We start from the raw sequence: 22,366 nt of genomic DNA, 5'->3' as shown, positions 1-22,366 counted from the left end.
GGCTCAGTAGTTGTGGCTTGTGGGCTGTAGAGCACAGGCTCAGTAGCTGTGTCGCACAGGCTTAGTTGCTCCGTGGCATGTGGGATCTTCCTGGACCAGGGCTCGAACCCGTGTCCCCTGCACTGGCAGGCGGATTCTTAACCACTGTGCCACCAGGGAAGCCCAACATTCTATTTCTACTTCTATGTACCCTACAGTGTTCTCACCACCAAAAATTTAGTAGGAATCGGAATTTCTCATCCAGCCGAGACTAAGTTTGAAAAAATGAGAAGTACAGGTTCGCAAGCAGATTTCAGGGGTGGTAGTGAAAGGAACCACTTACTTCTTCCACCTTTTGGTTCCCTAATCCATGAATTCTAACTACAGGGCGTGCAGGGCCATGTATCAGCTGTAGGTTCCACGCACACTCCACGTCCTGGTGGATATCCCTCCAACCTCTCACAGTGTTGAGAGGGCACCTCATCTAAGAATATAACAGTCCACTCTATGTTCTATTAGGTCAGCTGCTTTCGGGTATTGTGGTGTGTACAATCCCGTCACCATGTTGCATCTCCTTTACCATAAAATGATCCCCTGGTCTAAAGAGATATTGTGCCGGATCCCTTGCTGGCAAATCCAATACATTCTGCAAGCCCTTGAACGATGGTGCTGGCAGAGGTACTGCAGGTAGCGGAGGCAAACCCTTACATGGCACAGAATAAATTACAGTAAGACAAATGCTTCTAGGGTGAAAGGTGGTCAATGTAACAAAATTGCCACCAAGAGGTTGACTGGGTTCCTTAAAGGATAATTCTACATGAAGGATCGTTCAACTCAGGCATTCAGCAGCAGCAGTAATATATCAGCCGTGGTCAGAGGGAGCCCATCTGTTGTGCCCGTGCATACCCTTCATATGGCTACTCTGTTCATGGACTAATTGCACAATCACTGGAGTGGCTTAGGACAGGGCTGGATGACCTCCACTAGACAAGCCATCTCGTCTACCCAGTGATGAACGCTGCCTCTGTGCAGATTGCCAGTCTGGATGCCTTCTGACCTTCATGCCTTGAGTTGATGGTTGGTTAACCTGAACATGCATGTTCTCCTTTCAAGTCTTGTAAAGCAGTTAACAGAAAGCAGCCAACAGCACAATACTTACACTTTCCATTGCCCCCATGCCTTTCAAGTGTCATCATTGCACATAAGCTAAATCTAGTTTATTGAGGTATCATTTTCATACAATTAAATTCACCCTTTTTAAGTGTAGAGTTCAATGAGTTTGACAGATTGTGTGTTTGTGTACCTACCACCACAATCCAGATACACAACATGTCCATCACCCCAGAAAGTTCCTTCGGGCCCTTTACAGTCTATCCCCTTCCCGTATCCTTGGCCTGTGGTGACTGCTGATCTGTGTTCTATCATTTTGGCCTTGCCAGAATGTCAAGTAATGGAATCATTCAGGTTGTAGCCTTTTGGATCAGGCTTCATTTACTAAGCATAATACTTTTTTTTTTTAAGATTTTTTTTTTAAAGTGGACCATTTTTAAAGTCTTTATTGAATTTGTTACAATATTGCTTCTGTTTTATGTTTTGGTTTTTTTGGCCACAAGGTATATGGGATCTTAGCTCCCCAACCAGGGATCGAACCCGCACCCCCTGCATTGGAAGGCGAAGTCTTTAACCACTGGACTGCCAGGAAAGTCCCTAAGCATAATGCTTTTGAAATCCATCCATGCTGTTGCAAGTACCAACGGTTCCTTCCTTTTTATTGCTGAGGTGTGTGTCACTGAATGGATACATCACAGTTTGATGGACACTTGGGTTGTCTCCAGTTTTGGGGCAGTTATGAATCAAGCTGCTGTATGTATTCACATACAGGTCTTGGTGGACATATATCTTCATTTCTCTAGGAATGAGATTGCTGGGTTGTGTGATACATGTATATTTATCTTTATAGGAAACTGACAAACTCTTCTGAAGTGGGTGTATTCTTTGTTTCTATCTCCATTGGTGGAACTGTTCTCTAGTCACTGACAGAGACCATTGTGGAAAGACCACTGACTCACTAATTCAGTGAGAAACTCAAACTATGGAATAGTTGTGAACATTTTTGCTATTTTACTTCTTTAAGTATCAACCGCAACTCAAAGGACTGAGGTGGGAATTCCCACCCCTGGGTGACCAATTGTGCTGCTTTGCCCGAGACTCTCCCCATTTTAGCACTGGAAGTCCTGCATCCTGGGAAATCTCTCAGTCTTGGAACCAAACTGGGACAGGTGATCACCCTGTTATTGAGTGTCAGGCGCTGTGCTGGGCACTGCACATCTGTCACATCATCTTATCCACTGGCCAGTGTCAAGGGTAGGTTTGCTTGTCCCCATCTTGCACATAAGGAAACAGCCTTTGAGAGGTTAGGTTGCTTGCCCAGCCCACGCTTCAGAGCAGGTGGAGCCAGACTTTGGCATCAGATCTGCCAGACTCCAAAGCATTGGTGTCTTTCAGGTCAGTAGACGTCATTCCCTAAGTGCCCAGTTCTGGTGCCTCAGGGGCACCAGCTGCTGGCACGTGGGCCTGGGTGGAGCTTTGCTGCCCTCTGGTGGCAGACAGGGTGTCACTCAGAGTCTGAGTCCACTCTTGTGGGACAGTTGGTGAGGAGTGGGGGTGGGTAGGCACCCTTTCCTCCCAGGGAGCAGGACCTCAAATCTGGCTTCAGCCCTAGGAGGGTGCCACCTGGATGGCCCCACCATGGTCTGCTGGGGGGCCTTGGTCCATCTATCCGTGAGTCATGGGATCACTCAGGCCCTCACAGCCCCAGCCTGCTGGGTTGGGAATCTGGGTGACCCTGAGCCAGTCACTTACCCCTCTGGGGCTCTCAGTTCCTTAACAGGATGACAAACATGTCAACGTTCTTATACTAGGCTTAGATATTGAGGTTGCTATTACCAGCTCCTTCACAACTACACGCCTTAACTCTCCCCCACCTTGGTGCATGCATTCATTTCATTCATTCATTTAACTTCCATCCAGCAGCTGTCTGCCAAGTACCAGCTCTGGGCCAGACCCTGAGCTGGGGGTATCATGGAGATGGTTGCCCTGCTAGCTCTGTAACTGTCTGCTCATCCACTGTCTTGTGTGCTCTTTCATTCATGGAGTATCCATTTCTTTATTGAGTGTTTATTCATTCTTTCTCGTACGCACTGACTTTCTCATTCACTCATTCGTCCATCACTAGGTTATCTCATTTGCACATTCACTCATTCTTTATTTTTTCAGACTCTTTTCCTTCCTCCCTCCCTCAATCCTCTGTTCTGCAAACATTCTGGAAGCACCACTCTAAGCCAGAATTAGATGCTGGGATTCTGGCACAACCCTCTCCCCAGACATGTGGGAAGGCAGATGGTGAAGACACCCTGTAACTACCACATGCCAGCCACTGGGACTCAGAGCAGGGGGAGCACCAAGAAGGGAGCAACTGACTGCCTGGAGGAGGAGGCTGGGTGGGGGCAATCAGAGAAGGCTTCATAGAGGAAGTAGCATTTAAGCCAGGCAAAGGAGGGTGTATGGGAGTTCTCCAGGGAGGAAAAGACACTCCTAGTTTTTGTTTTGTGGTGTGTTTCGGGAAAAGTGAGGTGCCTGGGGTTTGTGATGTAGGGTCATGTGTGCATGATCCAACCCAGACTAAGCCCTCCCTGGGTTCCAGTGACAGACCTGGGTCACTCAAGGACTTCCGCTAATTCAGCAACCTTGCCCCCTGGAAAACCATCCACTATCAAGTGGCCAGGAATGGCCTTAGGGCATTAACAGAGCACCCTCCAAGCAACTACCACCTGTGCACCTGTCCATCCTCTGGGGACTCAGTGGGAGACCTGTCCTGGGCTGTGCGGGCTGAGCAGGCAACAGCAGCAGCAGTATCTGAGGTGCCTGGCTCCCAAGATCCCATGTTCATCCAGCAACATGAGTGTCTTGCTGTGGGCCAGGCCTTGCCCCAGACACTGGAAATGCAGCAATGAACAAGACAGAACTCCCACTCTCTAGGGGCTGACAAACGATAAACAAGAAAAACAATTGTGGGGCTTCCCTGGTGGCGCAGTGGTTGAGAGTCTGCCTGCCAATGCAGGGGACACGGGTTCGAGCACTGGTCTGGGAAGATCCCACATGCCGCAGAGCAGCTGGGCCCGTGAGCCGCAGCTACTGAGCCTGCGCGTCTGGAGCCTGTGCTCCGCAACGAGAGGCCGCAATAGTGAGAGGCCCGCGCACCGCGATGAAGAGTGGCCCCCGCTTGCCGCAACTGGACAAAGCCCTCGCACAGAAACGAAGACCCAACACAGCCAAAAATAAATAAATAAATAAATAAATAATTATTTAAAAAAAAAAAAAGAAAAACAATTGTGAAGACCACCAGGAACACACCTGTAGTTGAACGAATTGGGTTTATTGCCTCTTTTGAGAAGGAAGACAGCATTTACCTCAGTAAGAGGGTGTTTAGGGGATTCCCTGGCAGCCCAGTGGTTGGGTCTTGGAGCTTTCACTGCCTAGGGTCCAGGTTCGATCCCTGGTCAGGGAACTAAGATCCTGCAAGCCCCACTGCGTGGCCAAAAAAAAAAAAAGTGTTTAAAAGGCTTATTATAGGGACTTGCCAGTGCAGAGGACACAGGTTCGAGCCCTGGTGCAGGAAGATCCCACATGCTGCGGAGCAACTAAGCCCGTGTGCCACAACTACTGAGCCTACGCTCTAGGGCCCGAGAGCCACAACTACTGAGCCTGCATGCCACAACTACTGAAGCCCACGTGCCTAGAGCCCGTGCTCTGCAACAAGAGAAGCCACTGCAGTGAGAAGCCTGCACACTGCAACGAAGAGTAGTCCCCGCTCGCCACAACTAGAGAAAGCCCATGTGCATCAACGAAGACCCAACACAGCCAAAAATAAATAAGTAAATAAATAAATAAATAAATTTGGGGGAAAAGAAAAGGCTTATTATAGAATTTGGACCTGGGTTAGGTGATTTGGGGGAGGGTTCAAGTAAGTGGGCTTTTACTCTGGAATAGATGTCAGGAAGCGGGGACAATTCTACGACGGGAAGTCTTAATAAATCTTTAAAGTGGAAGGCTAATGCTGTAAAGAAGCAGCAGTTACTCATATTAGTCAGAATGGGGAAACGGTTGGTCTTTTCCTGGTTCCAACAATATTCTTGTTTTCATCTGGCTTTAAACATGATTACAGAGCAGTCTTGTTTATGCCTTGCTCCATCATGGTCTCAGAATGGCCTTGCACTACCGTGGTGTTCTGGGAAATTGTTTATGTCCAACAGGAGAATACCAAGGCCTAGCTGTGAGTGCCAGGCTAGTTCCCAGATGCGAGGGGCAACTGTTCTCTTTCTCATAAGAAAGGCCCATTCACTCGACCGAGGTATATTTGCTGGGGGCCAGGTGCAGAGTAATTCGAGGTGGACAAAAGAGATACAGCCCCAGTCCTCAGGGAGCTCGCAGTGACGTTTGTGCCGTCTTAAACACATTGTTAGAAATGGCAACGGGAGTGGACCAGATCCAAGGAACCGCCAAGACAGAGGCCCGGGGGCGGAGGTGGGGGATGCTGAGAGGTCGCGGTCGGGGGCTGGAGAGGTCGGCTGGGGCCGGACCCTCGGGCACGCAGGGCCACGTCTCCCCCAGGGACGTGGGCATTCGCTGCGCTGATTTGCTCAGAAACGAAAAGAAATCAAGCAGCTTTAATCAAAATAACGCACCGGGGCTTCAAGCTCATGAATATTCAGCATCCTGCTTCCGGCTGGCAGCCCCGCCCAGCTAGGAGACTGCGCTTGCGTCGCTGGCGCGCGGCTCTGTCGTCATACGCGTGCGCAGCCGCTCGCCAGAAAAGACACAGAGCTGTGATGGCGAGCTCGGCCGCCTCCTCCGTGCGACCGCCGAGGCCCAAGAAAGAGCCGCAGGCGCTCGTCATCCCCAAGAATGCGGCGGAGGAGCAGAAGCTCAAGCTGGAACGGCTAATGAAGAACCCGGTGAGACGAGGCGCGGGCTGACGGCCCTTCCGAGTCCCACCCCCTTCCCTTCCGGCGTCTCTGGGCGCTAGCGGGCCCTCTTTCCCCGCTTCCGAACTCTGGAACTCAGTACCCGCACCCCAGGGTCAGACCTTAGGAAGGAGTAGGCGGCCCCGGAGATAGTGAGCTATTTTCTGCTCTTATGTTAGAGCCAAGCCTGGATGAGGGCGCTGCGAAGCGGCTTCTCGTGCTCTAAGCCCCTTTAACTTTGTGAACAGAAGCCTTAGACTGGAAAGATACAATCCGTGGGTTAGCACAAGGGTTTGTTTTCTTCTGAACAGCACTAATTGTTAGAGAGGCATTGGCCGAGACACCTGAGGTTGGAGGTTTCCAGCCATAAACGATGAGTCGCGTTTCTGAGTTCTGCCCTCAAAAGTTGAGTGTAGCCCTGGCAAGGCTGTGGGCTCTGATAGGACCCAGAATATACAGGATGAAGTAAAGGCAGAGGGAAGAAAACAAACTCAGCTTTGGGTCCAAGAAGTAAAGCAGCCTTACTTCAATACTTAAGTTAAAGTTTTTTGGTTGAAAAAGATGTCACTTTGTCAGCCGGTTTATACATACAAATGCTTTCGTGTTTAAATGTTGCAGGACAAAACAGTTCCAATTCCAGAAAAAATGAGTGAATGGGCACCTCGACCTCCCCCAGAATTTGTCCGAGATGTAATGGGTAATGTCTTTTGGATGTGGGTGTGTGTTTAAATAGTTTTTAAAGTGTAGGTATTAAAAACTCTGCAGTTAGTATTTGTTAATTACATCCCTGATAGGAAAAAAAAAGTTCACTGATCCAGTATTTTGCTCTTACAATGAAGGGGTATTGTTGCTTGTGGTTTGGCATTAGAGAACTTTCTTCTGCATTGTTTTTAATACCTTGCTTTTTCAAAAGGGAAATAGTTTTTATTTTGTTGGGTTGTAAGTTAACATAACTAACTATAAAGAGAATAAATAACAGGTGTAAAAAAATTAGAACCACCTGTAATCTATCGTTCTATTTGTAACTTTTTGATACAGTCCTCCAAACTTCTTTATAGTCAAAACCACTCATGCTTAAGAAAAAATGTTTACAAAAATATGGTTGTTCCACACATACTATTTGATATTTGATAACCTACTTTTTTTCACTTCATATATCATGGACATCTTTTCAACTAAGTAGAAACCTAGCATGTCAAATGTGAAATCATCTGGTGGGGGAGGGAAAGGTCACAGGCTCTCTTTTAGGTTTCTGGTCTCTGAACGATAGTCTGCTTGTCCTCTTTAATACTGCGCTAGAGTGGAATTTTTGGTGACTTCACATTCAACATTCACACAACAAATATTTAATGATACCTACAATATACCAGCCAGTGTGCTAGCTTCTGGGGTACAATGGGGAATAGGGCAGGCTTGGTCCCTTCCATCACTTCTAGTATCTTTCTTTGGTCCCCTGTGATTAGGAGTAGCCTGTGTTGGTAACTGGATATCATCAAAAGCTCTGGACTGTCGTGGCTTTAGGTTCAAGCGCTGGGGCCGGCAGCGGAGAGTTCCATGTGTACAGGCATCTGCGCCGGAGGGAGTACCAGCGACAGGACTACATGGATGCCATGGCCGAGAAGGTTAGTGAGCCAGGAGGCCGGCTGACCCCTTGGGTTTAGGCAGTGTGCACTTAAACCTTAGAAGAAAGCACTTGAAGAAGAGTAGATACACCTGGTTGTGGCTTGCGTGAGGGCTGCCATGTAAAGTCAGCACGAGAAACAGATGTCAGGTAGAGTCCAGGGTACTTTTAGGTCAGACCCAGCACGGCAGGATGCTCACACTAGGAAATGAATGAGGGGAGGGAGTCTTCCAGGTGGTGGAGAGCCCAGCAGAGTCCCTTTTCCCCTCCAGGCCATTTGCCATGGAATAGAAGCAGGATCTCACACCACTTGAGTTATTATTTCTTTATAGTTTCTCTCTTTCTGGCTGAATGCCTGTAATTCCAGTTAGCTGTGTGTTTGGTGCTAGTAGTGGTGTGCTTTCAAGTGTTTTTGCCTCTGAGTGTTCTAGCTTTGAGACTGGCATTTTTTCATGACAGGTGTCAAATAATAATTGATTAAGAATGGAGAATTGATGGCAGTTCCCTGGTGGTCTAGTGGTTAGGATTCAGTGCTTTCACTGCCATGGCCCGGGTTCAGTCCCTGGTCAGGGAACTGAGATCTTGCAAGCCATGCGGTGTGGCAAAAATAAATAAAGATAAAAATTAAAATTAAAAAAAAATTTTTTTTTAAAGAATTGAGAATTGCTTTTGAAATTTTACTGTAAGAACTGTTAAGCTCTCCATTGCTTGATGGGAAAGGCCAGAAACCTCTCTCCTGTTGCTCTTAAGAAATATTCTTTTGGACATTTCACTTGTCTTCTTTCTGGAATTGAGTTTTGGAGTTATTTTATCCACGCCAAAAGTTTTGTTTGATTTTTTTACTAGATTTAAATTGAATCTGTAACTTAACTTGAATGAGAATGGATGTCAGTGTTTAGTCATCCCCTCTAAAAACTTTGTCTTCTTTTATTTGTCTAATCTTTTTGTATCTCTCAGTGATCATATAGAGATTTTACATATGTCTCCCCACGTTTGTTCAAAGATATTTTAAGTTTTTTGATTGCAGTGGTGGTGAGTGGTCCCTTAAAAATTTATTTGAATGGCCAAAATTGAGTTTGAAAAATACCTGTATGAGTTTTTAACAGAATGGGATCCTTGCCATGGTGGTTTTCACCTGGTATTTGCTTGTCCTGCAGCCCTTACTCGGCCCCCAGGTGTCGGTGGTTCTTCTCCAGCTACTTCTCAATTCCAGTGAGGAGTTTCAGGTGACTTGTCACACAGCTATACCAGGTCACTGAAGGATTTGCACTGTTAGGAATAAACAGAACTCTGTATGTAGAAACTAACAGAAGCACTTTTTTATTTTTAAACTACTTTAGAGGGGAGGAAATAGAGCAGACGGTTGTCTCAAGTGCCATCAGTTAGTCTGAAGCTTTTATGTATTGATTAACGACCCAGAGAAAATACAGAAAAAATGTTTCGCAAACCTTGAATCCACACAAATGCAAAGGTTTTATTTCACATGGTGAAAGAGAGGCTCTGAGGTTAGAAGAAACAAAGAGATGCAAGAGAATCCTTACCTTCCACAGCGACTGTTAGATTGTCACCACTGACAGAGCACATCTGACTCCTGCTTGAGCCCTTGCCGGGGTCAGCAGCCAGCGGGGGGCTCTGTCTTGGTTGAGCTTCAGACATTTCCAGCTCAGCTTCTAAAACAGATCAGGTGCTTTTAGTTTGAAGTCATTGCTTTCTAGCTGAACTCTATTAAAGCTGATTCCTTTCTTGGAAGGAGACCCTTCTTTTTAATTTCATAATTCTGCTCTCAGAGTTTCTGCATTAGTCTGAGCAGATCCACAGAGCCTGGCAGAGGTGTTGAAGCCACCTCTTCCTCCTCTGCTGGCTCCTTTTTTGCTCCATCGACCTTTATGGCTGTAACTAGAAGAAATAGAGATGGCACTTGTTTTTTATCAGTAGATGTCTTTATAGTTTACAAGAGCTTTCCTGTAGGTTATTGCAGTTCATTAGTCTTCCTAAAGGCTCAGGGAAAGAGAAATTATTGTTTCCCCCATTTTATAGATGAGGAAGCTGAGGCTTAGAAACAGGGAGCTGCTAGGAAGAAATAATACAAGGGATGGATATATATTTATTTGTATGTATGTATGTATTCATATATACATATGTACACCTGTAGGTGTGTTTAGTAGCAGGTGACGGCAATACATGTTATGCTGCCTTAGAATCAGTCATTTGATAACCGTAGCGAGTTAGGACTTGAAAATTCCACGGTCACAGCCCTCTGGCCACTCCATCCAGTGAACCCCCATCACTCTCTCTGAAGAAGCAACACTCCTGTGTGTCTCCTCACTGTCAGTACTCTACTGCATTTCTGACACTTCTGGGCACCGATGTGGGGATTTTCCCCACACCAAGCAGTTCTGTGGCACCAGGTGAGTATCCTACAATTCAACTCAATTGTGACCCTGTCTATGTGGAGATAGTGCCATATCTCGAAGGTTAAGGCTCAGTCCTGCAAGACTGAGCCCCACCCCCAACTTCAGAGGCCAGCCACAAGTCCCTGTTTTCACCTGTGCTTCTGACCCACTGGCTATAAATCAGAGGTTTCCCATGGCCCCCTCCTCAGGTTCAAGTAATTTGCTTAGAGGGGCTCACAGAACTCAGGAAAACAGCTTACTAGTTTTCCGGTGTAGTATAAAAGGATATAACTCAGGAACAGCTGCATGGAAGAAGGGATGCAGAGCTTCCATTCCTTCTCCCAGCATCTCCAGTGTTCACCAACCCAGGAGCTATCCAAACCCTGCCTTTTGGGGTTTTTGAAGGCTTCATTATGTGGACATGATTAAATCACTGACTGTTGGTGATTAGTTCAACCCTCAGCCCCTCTCCCCTCCCTGGAGGTCAAGGAGGTGGGGCAGAAAGTTCCCTTGGCAACCAGCCCCGTTCCTTAGGTGCTTTCCCAAAGTCACTCATAAACTCCTTTGGTTGAAAGGGGCTGGTTATGAATAATAAAAGATACCCATCTCATCTTTATTTCTGGAGTTATTTCAGGAACTGGGAACAAAACTAAATATTATAATAAAAGATCCCCCTGTGGCTCTTATATAGGAAATTTGTAAGAGTTTTAATGTGCCAAAAACAGTAGATGAAGACCAAATATGTATATATGTTATGTCACGATATCACATTTTCCAGGGCCCTGGAGAACCAGAGCCAGTAGTGCTGCCTCTGCCTTCAGGGAATACTCAGCGTGCTCCCTCTCCTACTTTCCCTCTTACATTTACTTGTGCACGAACGGTATCTTAATGAACTTAGTTATTTCACCATCAGAGATCCATATATTGATTGCCTGCCTCACATGTGAGGCAACTTCTTAAAGTGGCCCTGGAGACCTGGATGTACCTGTAGCACCCCCAGTGGTGTGACTTCTAGAGTTTTCATACCCAGGCAGGCCAGAGTTTGTCTAACTGATGTGGTTTTTTGCAGCAAAAATTGGATGCAGAATTTCAGAAAAGACTGGAAAAGAATAAAATTGCTGCGGAGGAGCAGACTGCAAAGCGTCGGAAAAAGCGGTGAGGGCTTTGTGGCATCCCGTAACTACTGAGACTTGGGGCGGGAAATGTAGAAGTAAATAGTTGGTGAACGAGTCCTTGTAGTCAAAAGTTTACCTGTATGGCCTGTATAGGTCTTGGGTGTAAAGATCCACAGTGGGGACTTCCCTGGCGGTCCAGCGGTTAAGACTCCACGCTTCCAATGCAGGGGGCGCGGGTTTGATCCCTGGTCGGGGAGCTAAGATCCCACGTGCTGTGCAGCGCAGCTAAAAAAAAGAACCCACAGTGGAGCACCCCCGTAGAGGAATGGCTTTTCTTCCAGTACCTGGGGAGAGATCAAGTCACTTATTGCCCCCTGCCCCCAGCTTGCTACAGATTCTCCAAAGCTTGCTGGTCAGCACTTTGGTGGTGAGCGCCTGGATTTCTGTCTCTCCTTCATGTCGGTATTTTAACATCAGGTTTAATAACTTGCTATGAGCAAACTTCCCGGTTAGCTTCTCCCTAAAAGGAGGGTCTGTAACCTCCCTAAGTGACTACATGAGTGTACAGACTGCGCCCGCGCACGTGTGTGTGTTGTTTTAATAAATGCTCCCTCAACTTTTAGAGAGCTGAGCAGGATTCTAAAAATTGTCCCTAAATATCTTTGAATGAGAAAGTATCGCCAGTATTTCTGGATTGCGCTAATCACCTCAGGACTCCAAAGAATCTGATCTTGATTCATGAAGGAAACAGGTTGATAGTGTTGATGATGTTGGAGTAGCAGAGTCATGAGGAAGTATTTCTTTCATTTTATCGTAGCATTCGTGTAATTACTAAATTGCTAAAGGTTCTGTAAGTAGATGTTTATTTTCTAAAATATAAAATAGTTAAGGAATTAATTATTTTGCATTTGCAGCCAGAAGTTAAAAGAGAAGAAATTATTGGCAAAGAAGATGAAACTTGAACAGAAGAAACAGAAAGAAGGTGAGTGGTACCCACTTTTCTTTCGTGACCTTTCTTAGTGCTGATCGCAGTGGTTGACCTGTCAAGAATGAGATTTAGAGTTTGGAGTAGGTTGGCTGGCCTCTGAAGAAATGAAGGCTTGTTTCTATTAGTTTCGACTCGTTTAATTGCAAGTGTCAGGAAGCCAAACTGGTTTAAGCAAAAAAGAAAGATACTGCCTCCCGTTTAGTCCAGGACAGACCTCCTCTCGGGCATGGCTGGTAAAGGAGCTCTGATGTTGTTGGCATTCACTGTCTCCTTCTGTCCCCTGGCTCCCTGTCCTCAGGGAGGCTCGCTTCCTCCTTGTGGTTGTGAGGTACCAGTAGCTGCTCCGGGCCACACCGTGGCTCATTCTTGCCTAGCAGGAAAGACAGGGGGTGTCCCTAGCAAAAGAGTTTTTGTGTCTCTTTGGCTCTTATTGAGTCACTTGGCAAATCAGTTAAGAATGCTTTTGGCTACAAGAGATAGAAAACTCAACTAGCAGTAGTTAAGCAAAGAGGAATTCTTTTTCTCACATAACAAGAAATCTGGTGGTAGGTGGCAGCCCAGTGTGGTTGGGTAGCTCAGTAGTGTCAGGCCTGGTGCCCCTGTGGTTCTTTTGGCCTTTATCCTGTGGGCATGAGATGACTGCTGCAGCTCCTGGCATCATGCTTACGTTTAAAGCAGGAAAAAGAGGGGAGCAAAAGATCCCCCATCACGTATTACCTTGTATCTCATTGGTCAGTACTAGGTCACTTTGCCATCCATGGCTGTCATCAGGCTAGATGAAAAGAAAACAGAATTGTCATGACTGTCTTTATCCATCACTGGATGCTGGGTACATTGTCACGCTAGACAGAATTGAGATTTGTTAGAAGGAGGGATAGGGGGTGAGTAGTGTGTCAGCATCCCACAGTGCCGCCAGTCCTGCCCACGTCCGAACCCATCACAAGGCCAGTGGTGCCAGCCACTCCTTTGGGAACCCCTGGGCTGCGAACCAGAGAGAGGTCCCAGGTGGAAAGGACCAAGGATGCTAAGAGACGAAACAATGACAACTGGTCACCACATCTCTGAATTGGTGGCTATTCTCTGATTGACTAGACATGGTTCCTAATTGTGATTTTTGGTCTTAAGATAAAATCAGACCCGCACTGACATACGGAAATATGATTGGCCCCTTCCAGGACCAGTTTGCTTATGAGTTGTAAATGTACTATGTGACACACTATATATGGTATGGTTTTAGCCTGTTGCCTACCATTTCCGGGAAGAAATTATTTTACGGTACCAGAATGTGATTGCTAGGACATCATCCCTCAAATAAACCACCTCATCACGTTCCCTGCCCTTCCCCCAGCCCACACACACAGAGGAATGTGGAAGTACTTGGTCCAAGGGCAGGAGGATTGGGCACCCCACCAGCTCATGTTCTGTTGAAGGAGGTACTGTGGCTTGGACCCCATTATATTGGGAAATAGAAAGGTCTCCTTGGCTCTTGGTAATTTGACCCTCCCTGCCCAGGGTTTGTTGTTTTTGCTGCTTGTTGTCTTTGTTGCTGTTTATGTGTAACTAACTCTGTACAGCTTATATTCTTTGTTGTGTGTGGCAACTGAAGTCTTTACTTGGTTAGCTTAGTGGTCAGCTGAAGATGAGAGATTTCCTGAAATGCTTTGAACCAGTAAATCTCCTGATCTTTGCCAAGGGGCTTTCTGTGTGTGGTGGAGCATGCCTTCACCATTCTGGCAGGCAGTTGACAGTTTTGCCTTAGCCTTCACTTCCTCCTTGCACAGAGCCTCGAGGTTAGCCAGAGGTGAGATTAGGGCCATCACTTGTCTGTCTTAGACATGTGCACAGCTCTGCATGTGCACGTGGCCTTCTAGATCACCAGCTTTTCCTCTTAAATTGTTGGTCAGTTTCTTGTTTGCTTCGACTGTTATCACTGCCTCAGGCAGCTATGATGTTAAACAGTTGCCACTGATTGTTTTTGACAAATACCTTGAAGAAAAGGCTGTTCTCACTGAGTCAGGTTGAATAAAGACAAGACAAGCCTTGCGAGTGGAAATTTCCAGGGAGCTGCCAGACAGGTCAGATAGGGACAGTGCTCTGGGTATGGGACTTCTGAGGAACTCCCAGGGCAGTTTACTTCCTCCAGTGGCTGCTAGGCTGCTGGTTTTCACAGCTACTGTGAGTAGGAGGCTGTTGATTTGGGAGGCTACCTTGGATCTGCGGAGAGGGAGTAGGAAATAGGGCAAATTTTTTTTCTTAACAAATTTATTTATTTATTTTTGGCTGCGTTGGATCTTCGTTGCTGTGCGCGGGCTTTCTCTGGTTGCGGCAAGCAGGAGCTACTCTTCATTGCAGTGTGCAGGCTTCTCATTGCGGTGGCTTCTCTTGTTGCAGAGCATGGGCTCTAGAGCACAGTCTCAGTAGTTGTGGCGCACGGGCTTAGTTGCTCTGCAGCATGTGGGAATCTTCCGGGACCAGGGCTCGAACCCATGTCCCCTGCATTGGCAGGTGGATTCTTAACCACTGCGCCACCAGGGAAGTCCTGTTCTCTCTGGTTTTTTGTTTCTCTGTTTCTCCTTTCCTGTCTTCTTTTGGATTTATTTGAACATTATTATTATTCTATTTTAATTTATCGTGTTTTTAACTGTTTCCTTTTTTATAGTCTTTTAGTTGTTCCTCTAGAGATTACTGTATTTGTACTACTTTCACAGTCTACTTGGAATCAGCATTTCACCACTTTAAGTAGAATGTAGAACTTTTCATCACATAGATTTCTTTACTCTGTATGTTATAGTTGTCTTAGGTATTACATCTCCATACGTTGAAAACCCCTTCAGATAATGTTACTTTTTTTTTTAATTGACCTATAGTTGACTTACAATATTATTTCAGTTTCAGGTGTACAACATAATGACTTGATATTTTCATAGATTGTGCACTGTACAGTTATTATAATATTTTTGGCTATATTCCTGATGCTGTATGGGTTGGCCAAAAAGTTTGTTCGGGGTTTTCCATAACACCTTACGGGGGAAAAGAACGAACTTTTTGGCCAACCCAATACATTACATCCCTGTGACTTATTTACTATATAACTGGCAGTTTGTACCTCTTAATCCCCTTCACCTATTTTGCCCATTCCCCCATCCTCCTCCCCTCTGGCAACCACTAGTTTATTCTCTGTCAGTGGAGTCTGTTTCTGGTTTGTTTTTAGATTCCACATATAAGTGAAAACATGCAGTATTTGTCTTACTCTGTCTGACTTATTTCACTTAGCATAATACCCTCTAGGTTCATGCATGTTCTCGCAAATGGCAAGACTTCATTCTTTTTTATGGCTGAGTAATATTCATGTGTGTGTGTACATCTTCTTTATCCATTCACCTGTCAGTGAACACTTAGGTTGCTTCCATATCTTGGCTATTGTAAATAATGCTGCAGTGAACACTGGGATGCACATATCTTTTTGAATTAGTGTTTTCATTTTCTTCAGAGAAATACCCAGAAGTGGAATTGCTGGATCATATGGTAGTTCTGTTTTTATGATGTTACTCTTTTTGTTTTCAGTCATCAAATATATTTCAGAAATCTCAAGAGACTAGTCTTGAATAGTGACCAGATAGTTAACCATTTCTGTTGCTTTTTCTTTGTTCCTGATATTCTAGACTTCTATCTGGTATTGTTTCCCGTATGTCTGAAGAACTTCCTTTAGTTATTCAGTTAGAACAGTTCTGCTGGCTATAAATTATCTTAGCTTTTCTTCATATGAGGCTATCTTTATTTCACCTTCATTCCTATAGGACATTCTCACTAGATATAGAATTCTGGGTTGGCAGTTTTTATTTCAGCACTTTTGAAATGCTGTTCCATTTCCTCTGGCCTCCATGATTTCTGATTTTTAAAAAATATGTAGTTATTCAAATTGTTCTCCTATCATTGTTTTTCTCTGGCTGCTTTCAAGATCCTTAGATGTCAGGAATTTGATTATGATGTGTCTGCACATGGATTTCCTTGGGTTTAATCCTGGAGTTGGGTTTGGAGTTCACTGAGCTAGTTGAATCTGTAAGCATGTATCTTTGTCAAATTGGGGATTTTTTTTTCAATCTTTTTTTGTCTCTGTTGTTCATATTGGATAAGTCCTATTGATCTGACTTCGAGCTGTCTCTTCCCTGTGTCATCTCCATTCTGCTTATCGATTCTATCCAGTGAATTATGTTTTTCAGAAAAGTTTTTCAATTTCCATTCGATTCTCCTTTATACCTTCTATTTCTTTGCTGCAGTCTTCTGTCTTTCCATTTGTTTCAAGAGTCTTCACTCTTACTTCCTGGAAAAATATTTAAATAGCTACTTTCAAGTATTTGGTAGTTCCAAATCTGGGTCATCTTGACATTGGCATTTGTTCCATGCAAGTTGAGATTTCCCTGATTCTTCACATGCCGAGTAATTTTCTATGGATCCTGGACATTTTGAATATTATATCATGAGGCTCTGGTCTTGCTGATATTTGTTTTAGCAGACAGTCAACCTGGTTGTGTTTGGAACACAGGTTCTGACCAGCCTTCTGTAGATTGTGGTTCCAGTGTCAGTTTGGTTTTTAAAGCTTTTGCTGTGCTCTCAGATGTGTCCTGTGTGTGCCGCCCAGTGGCCAGTCAGGGTTTAGTTCTTTGAGTTCGGTTCTCAAAGTGTTTGGCATGACGATTAGGGCCAGATCCATGCATGTGCTGTCAGGGCGGGCCCAGGAGTTTACAAACAACTTTATGATGTCTCTTCTAATCCCCTCTCCATGATCTCCCCTGTAGTTCCTGGTTTCTTGGGGCTCCCCTTTTCAGACCTCCAGCCAGAAAGTTGGAGCTTGGGACTTTCCTGGTGGTCCAGTGGCTAAGACTCCAAGCTCCCAATGCAGGGGGCCTGGGTTCAATCCCTCGTCAGGAAACTGGATCCCACATGCCGCAACTAAAAAAGATCCCATATGGGGACTTTCCTGGCGGTCCAATGGCTAAGACTCCAAGCTCCCAATGCAGGGGGCCCGGGTTTGATCCCTGGTCAGGAAACTAGATCCCACATGCCACAACTAAAGGTCCCACATGCCACAACTAAAGGTCCCACATGCCACAACTAAGACCTGGCGCAGCCAAATAAATAAATTTAAAAAAGAAAAGAAAGTTGGGGCTTTAGTTACCTACTCTGCCACATACTTTGTACAGCTGCCCCTGCATCCAGGGCTGAGTGGTGGGAGGACAGAGAAGAAAAGCAACAGAGTTTGCCCAGCCATCTTAGGACCACAGCTCCTCTGATCAGAGAGGAAGGTTCCCCTCCTTCAGAGTTTTTGCACATGCAAGCCCCTATTGCACCGCAGTCGCTGTGGCCATCCTGACACTGGCAGGATTGCCTGGGAGCTAGGGTGTGAGAGAATGGAGAGAAAAGAAGAAACACAAGAATTTCCCTTCCTCTGAGCATTAGGAGTCCGCTTTCTTACTCCTTGAATCAGAGTAGAAGTTTTCTCTTGGAACTGTGTCTGTGCCCAGTTTCCACTTCTGCGTATTGGATCGCCCTGAGTCCAGGCTGGGGGATACTGGAGGGAAGAAAGAAAAAAAACAGGAAACACAATATTGTTCCAGTGGTACTTTGTATTCTGGTCTTTTTCCCCAGTCTGTGTGCTTTTCAGAGTCCACGCATTCTGTCCAGGTTCTATAGCTGTGTTCAGTGGAGAAACGGGGTCAAATGTGCTTGCTCTGTCTTACCTGGAACCCACCCTCTTATTTGGTTTTTCGAATCCAATTACAGGACTTGACATTTAGCTGTTGCGCATTTCAGCTTGGTGTTATTGGCTCCGTTAATTCAGGTTTCCAAAATCCTTTTGAATTCTGATTCTCGAATTAAGCATGTTACCATGTCAGGGGCAGGACTGATGAACATACCTCCTTTTGTCATTGGTAAAAATGCTGAGCCAGACTGGGCCAGGGCCAGAGCCCTCCAGCATCCACTAGCGAGCTCCATCTAGGTCAACATGGACCTGTTCACAAAACTCTGGGTGGAGTTATTCTCCAGCTAAGAATCAGCTAGACTCACTCTTCTTTCCTCTTACCCACAGAGGTGTCATTCTAAACTAAGATAATTTGAGGTCAGGGAGTAAGTACAGTAGGCATAGATTCTAGGCTCAGCTCTCACTCTGGCTCACCCTGACCTTAGCATCTCCTGTTTGAGCAGAGGGTTTTTTTTAATTTTAGTCTGTAAAATGATAAGCTCTTTTTAGATCTAAAATTCCACAGCTTGATAACTTTGCCAGACACCTTGCTGTAATGAAGATATAGCATATTTGGGCAGCAGGAGGGGCGGTTCCCTCACCAGTAAATCTAAGAACCTTTCAGAACAAGAAACAGGTTAGTTTGCTCTGAGTTTGTACTTAATGAACCTGTAGTGGGTCTTTGGAATCACTTAATAACTTTTTAGTAATCAGCTCTAGAATTGAAGGAGACAGGAGGCAACATCCCAGAGCTGAGGTTTCTTTCTTTTTTTTCTTTTAATATTTATTTATTTATTTGGTTGCTCTGGGTCTTTTAGTTGTGGCAGGCAGGCTCCTTAGTTGCGGCATGCATGTGGGATCTAGTTCCCTAACCAGGGATCGAACCCAGGCCCCCTGCAACTGGGAGCACAGAGTCTTAACCACGGCACCACCAGGGAAGTCCCCAGAGCTGAGGTTTCTTAAATCCCCCTTTTCTAGCCCCTTTTACACATTAGGTGCATGGGATGGTGCAGTTTTCAATCACTTTTCTTTAATTTGCCCAAGGCTATGAAGAGTATATGAGATGGTAGATTTTATCCAGAACCTCTAACCTGTTTAAAACGGCCTTGTGCCCTCTCACTGGGTCTCCCCCATCCTGAGCTTCAGTTCTATCAGAAAGATAGATGTTTGTGCCCATGTTGCATCATAGTAGCACAGTGTTCTTTCAAACTGAGGGATGTGATCCTTTACTCACTGGGTCATGAAATCAACTTAGAGGTTACAGATGTTGGTTTTTTCATGGTTTTTTCAAACATGCATAAAGTAGACTAGAAAATATCAGAATGCATCACACCCTGAATAACTGTTTTGTGTAATTTTCTTTCATTTTCTATGTGGGCTGTGGGCTGCAGTCAAACAGATTTGAAAATCATTGTTATGACACATGAGCCCTGCTCTTCTACTTGTGAAGTTAGCACCTGTACCTATTAAAAAAATGATTAGTAATAATACATGGTTGTATATGCTTCGCACCAAATGAGCTGGATGGAGAGTGCTATAGGGATAACTTCCTAAAGATGGTTTGTGTGCCGTTTACCTCACCCTCTCAGCTTCCTTCCTTATTTTTCATTTTGTGGAAGGGAAAGTAGGTTTTCTAGATGGTTGAAGTGAACAGAAACTTAATGTGATAATCAGTTGTGCCACAAGGTGGCTTCTGTGCGCTTCTGGGTTCTTGAGGGACTTGGAGATAAATTACTCGAGCTTTTTGGCTCTTCTCCTATAAAGTGGTAAGGGGCAGCTGGCTAGGAGTTCCGTTCTGTTGTTGGAGAGGAAATATCCCCACTTGTTGTCCGTGCTGGTCCAGCAGTTCAGTGAAGACGCCCTGCAGTGTGGGACTTGTCTGAATGATACCACAGGATGGTGTTAAGCCAGTTTGGATTATTGTGACGCCTTGAACTCCCAAAACGATGTATTCTGATACCAGTGTTACTTATCCTGACACAGGCTCACCTACCAGAGAAACCCAGGGTGACCTTAAGGTGATTTGTTACTAAGTACGTCAAGGGCAGTTTCTTGACGGTGGCGGGGAGGAGAGAAATAGGTGAGGGAGATTGAGGTACAAACTTTCAGTTACAAAATAAATGAGTCACAGCTATGAAATGTGTAAGTGTGGGGAATATTGTCAGTAACTGTGTAATATCTTTGCATGGTGTCAGATGACAGCTAGATTTATCGTGGTGATCATTTTGAAATGTATAGAAATATTGAATCACTGTGTTGTGTACCAGGAACTAATATAGTGTTGTAGGTCGATTATACTTCAAAAACAAGCAAACAAACACTCATAGGAAAAGAGATCAGATTTGTGGTTACAGAGGTGGGTGAATGGGAGGAAAGGGAATTAGATGAAGGTAGTCAAAAGGTACAAACTTCTGGTTCCAAGATAAGTACTGGAGATGTAATGTACAACATGATAAAGATAATTAATACTGCTGTACATTATGAATGAAAGTTGTTAAGAGATTTCTCATCAAAAGCAAGAATTTTTTTTCTGTCTCTTTAATGCTGTATCTGTATGAGATGATGGCTGTCCACTAAACCTGTTGTAATCATTTCAGAACTGGGGGTGGGGGGAAGCAGTTTCCCAGCCTCAGCACTGTTGGCACTTTGGGCCAGATGATTCTTTGTTGTAAGGGACTATGTATATCCTGTTCATTGTAGGATGTTGAAGGGCATCATGGCTTCTGCCCACTAGATGCCAGCAGCACCCACCCTCCCCTCAGTCATTGACAATCAAAAATGTCTCCAGACATTTCCAAGTGTTCCCTCGTGGGGGAGGGGGGCCACATTGTCCCCAGCTAATAAAATTCATATCTCAGCTGGTATCTGGTGTTTGGAAGGCGCTCAATTTATGTGGGGGTTTTTTTTTATTAATTAATTAATTATGGCTGCGCTGGGTCTTTGTTGCTGCACGCAGGATTTCTCTAGTTGCGGCGAGCAGGGGCTACTGTTCGTTGCAGTGTGCGGGCTTCTTGTTGCGGTGGCTTCTCTTGTTGAGCACGGGCTCTAAGCACGCGGGCTTCAGTAGTTGTGGCACGCGGGCTCAGTATTTGTGGCTCGCAGGCTCTAGCACAGGCTCAGTAGTTGTGCCCGCGCTCCATTGCTCTGCGGCATGTGGGATCTTCCCAGACCAGGGCTCGAACCCGTGTCCCCTGCACTGGCAGGCGGATTCTTAACCGCTGTGCCACCAGGGAAGCCCCTCAATTTATGTTTTGGATTGAACTATTTGTTTCAGTGCCAAAACTCTTATACATATTATATTGGAAAACTATCCATAGCCTTTGTGTCTTTTGAGAATAAAGGTAATTAATATATGATCATTTTAGAAATTTTTAGAATATGCACAAAATAAAGTCAAAAGTAAAAATTATCCATAATTCTTACTAAAAATAATCACTTTAACATTTTCACGTTTTTTATTTCAATTTTAATATTTATTATATATATCTATATAATTATCATATTTACAGTTGTCCTACTTTTTCATACAACATTGTATCACATTTTCCCATGTCCTTGCAATTCCATAGTACAAAAGGATTTTTTTCCCTAGCGTAATCATTCATCTGTTTGTTTGTTTGTTTTTGCTTTGTTTTTTTATTTTTTTGTCTGAGTTAAGTCTCATTTGCGGCATGCGGGATCTTTCGTTGTGGTGTGGGCTCTTCATTGCGCGCGAAGCCTTCTCTAGTTGTGGCGTGTAGGTTTTCTCTTCTCTAGTTGTAGCGCACAGGCTCCAGGATGCATGGGCTCTATAGTTGTGGCGCGCGGGCACCAGAGCACTTGGGCTTTGTAGTTCGTGGCACGCAGGCTCTCTAGTTGAGGCACGCGAGCTCAATAGTTGCGGCATGCGGGCTTAGCTGCCCCGCGGCATATAGGAACCTAGTTCCCCCGACCAGGGATCCAACCCACGTCCCCTGCATTGGAAGGGCTTCTTTACCACTGGACCAGCTTCTTTACCACTGGACCACCAGGGAAGTCCCCATTCATCTGGTTTTTTTTTTTTTTTTTTGATATTCTAGTTCCTTTGAATTTGTATATAAATTTAATTTTTTGGCTTTTTTAATGACATACAGTTGACTTACAATATTATATTAGTTTCAGGTATACAACATAGTGATTAGATATTTTTATAGACTAGACTCCAAAAAAAGGTGCTACAATATACTGACTATATACCCTGTACTGTACATTACATTTTTTTTTTTCACACACACACACTGTATTTTATTTTTACAAGAGATAAGTAGACTGACACCAAGCATTGTACATGGATGACCACAACAAAAGCAACAATGATTGCAATTACCAAACATGAAACACACTCATACTATGTCATAATATTGACATTCAGTCCAGTAATCCTCCACTGTAACAGCTCCTTTACTTTGCAGTGAAAATTGATTTGTATATTCTTTGCCTCTGAGTCCTTGTGGGATTTTTTTTTTTTTTAATTCAGACAGAAAGTCAC

The 22,366-nt window shown here is 44.8% G+C and overlaps 1 protein-coding gene across 1 annotated transcript in view; it reads left to right on the top strand.

The window, feature by feature from the left end:
• The first annotated feature begins 5,816 nt into the window (after positions 1-5,816).
• PRKRIP1 (PRKR interacting protein 1) overlaps positions 5,817-22,366 on the top strand; it is a 29,505-nt gene continuing 12,955 nt past the window's right edge. Inside the window, exons 1-5 of the mRNA XM_082361279.1 lie at positions 5,817-5,993; positions 6,621-6,699; positions 7,524-7,624; positions 11,086-11,171; positions 12,046-12,113. Of these exons, the coding sequence (XP_082217405.1) occupies positions 5,868-5,993; positions 6,621-6,699; positions 7,524-7,624; positions 11,086-11,171; positions 12,046-12,113 (460 nt within the window). The 5' untranslated portion in view covers positions 5,817-5,867. The remainder of the gene's footprint in view (positions 5,994-6,620; positions 6,700-7,523; positions 7,625-11,085; positions 11,172-12,045; positions 12,114-22,366) is intronic.

The sequence above is a fragment of the Balaenoptera borealis genome (genome assembly GCF_965194805.1).
Source record: "Balaenoptera borealis genome assembly, chromosome: 16".
NCBI lineage: Eukaryota > Metazoa > Chordata > Mammalia > Artiodactyla > Balaenopteridae > Balaenoptera > Balaenoptera borealis.
Note: the sequence above shows the minus strand (reverse complement) of the source record. Positions and strands in the feature narration are given on the sequence as shown.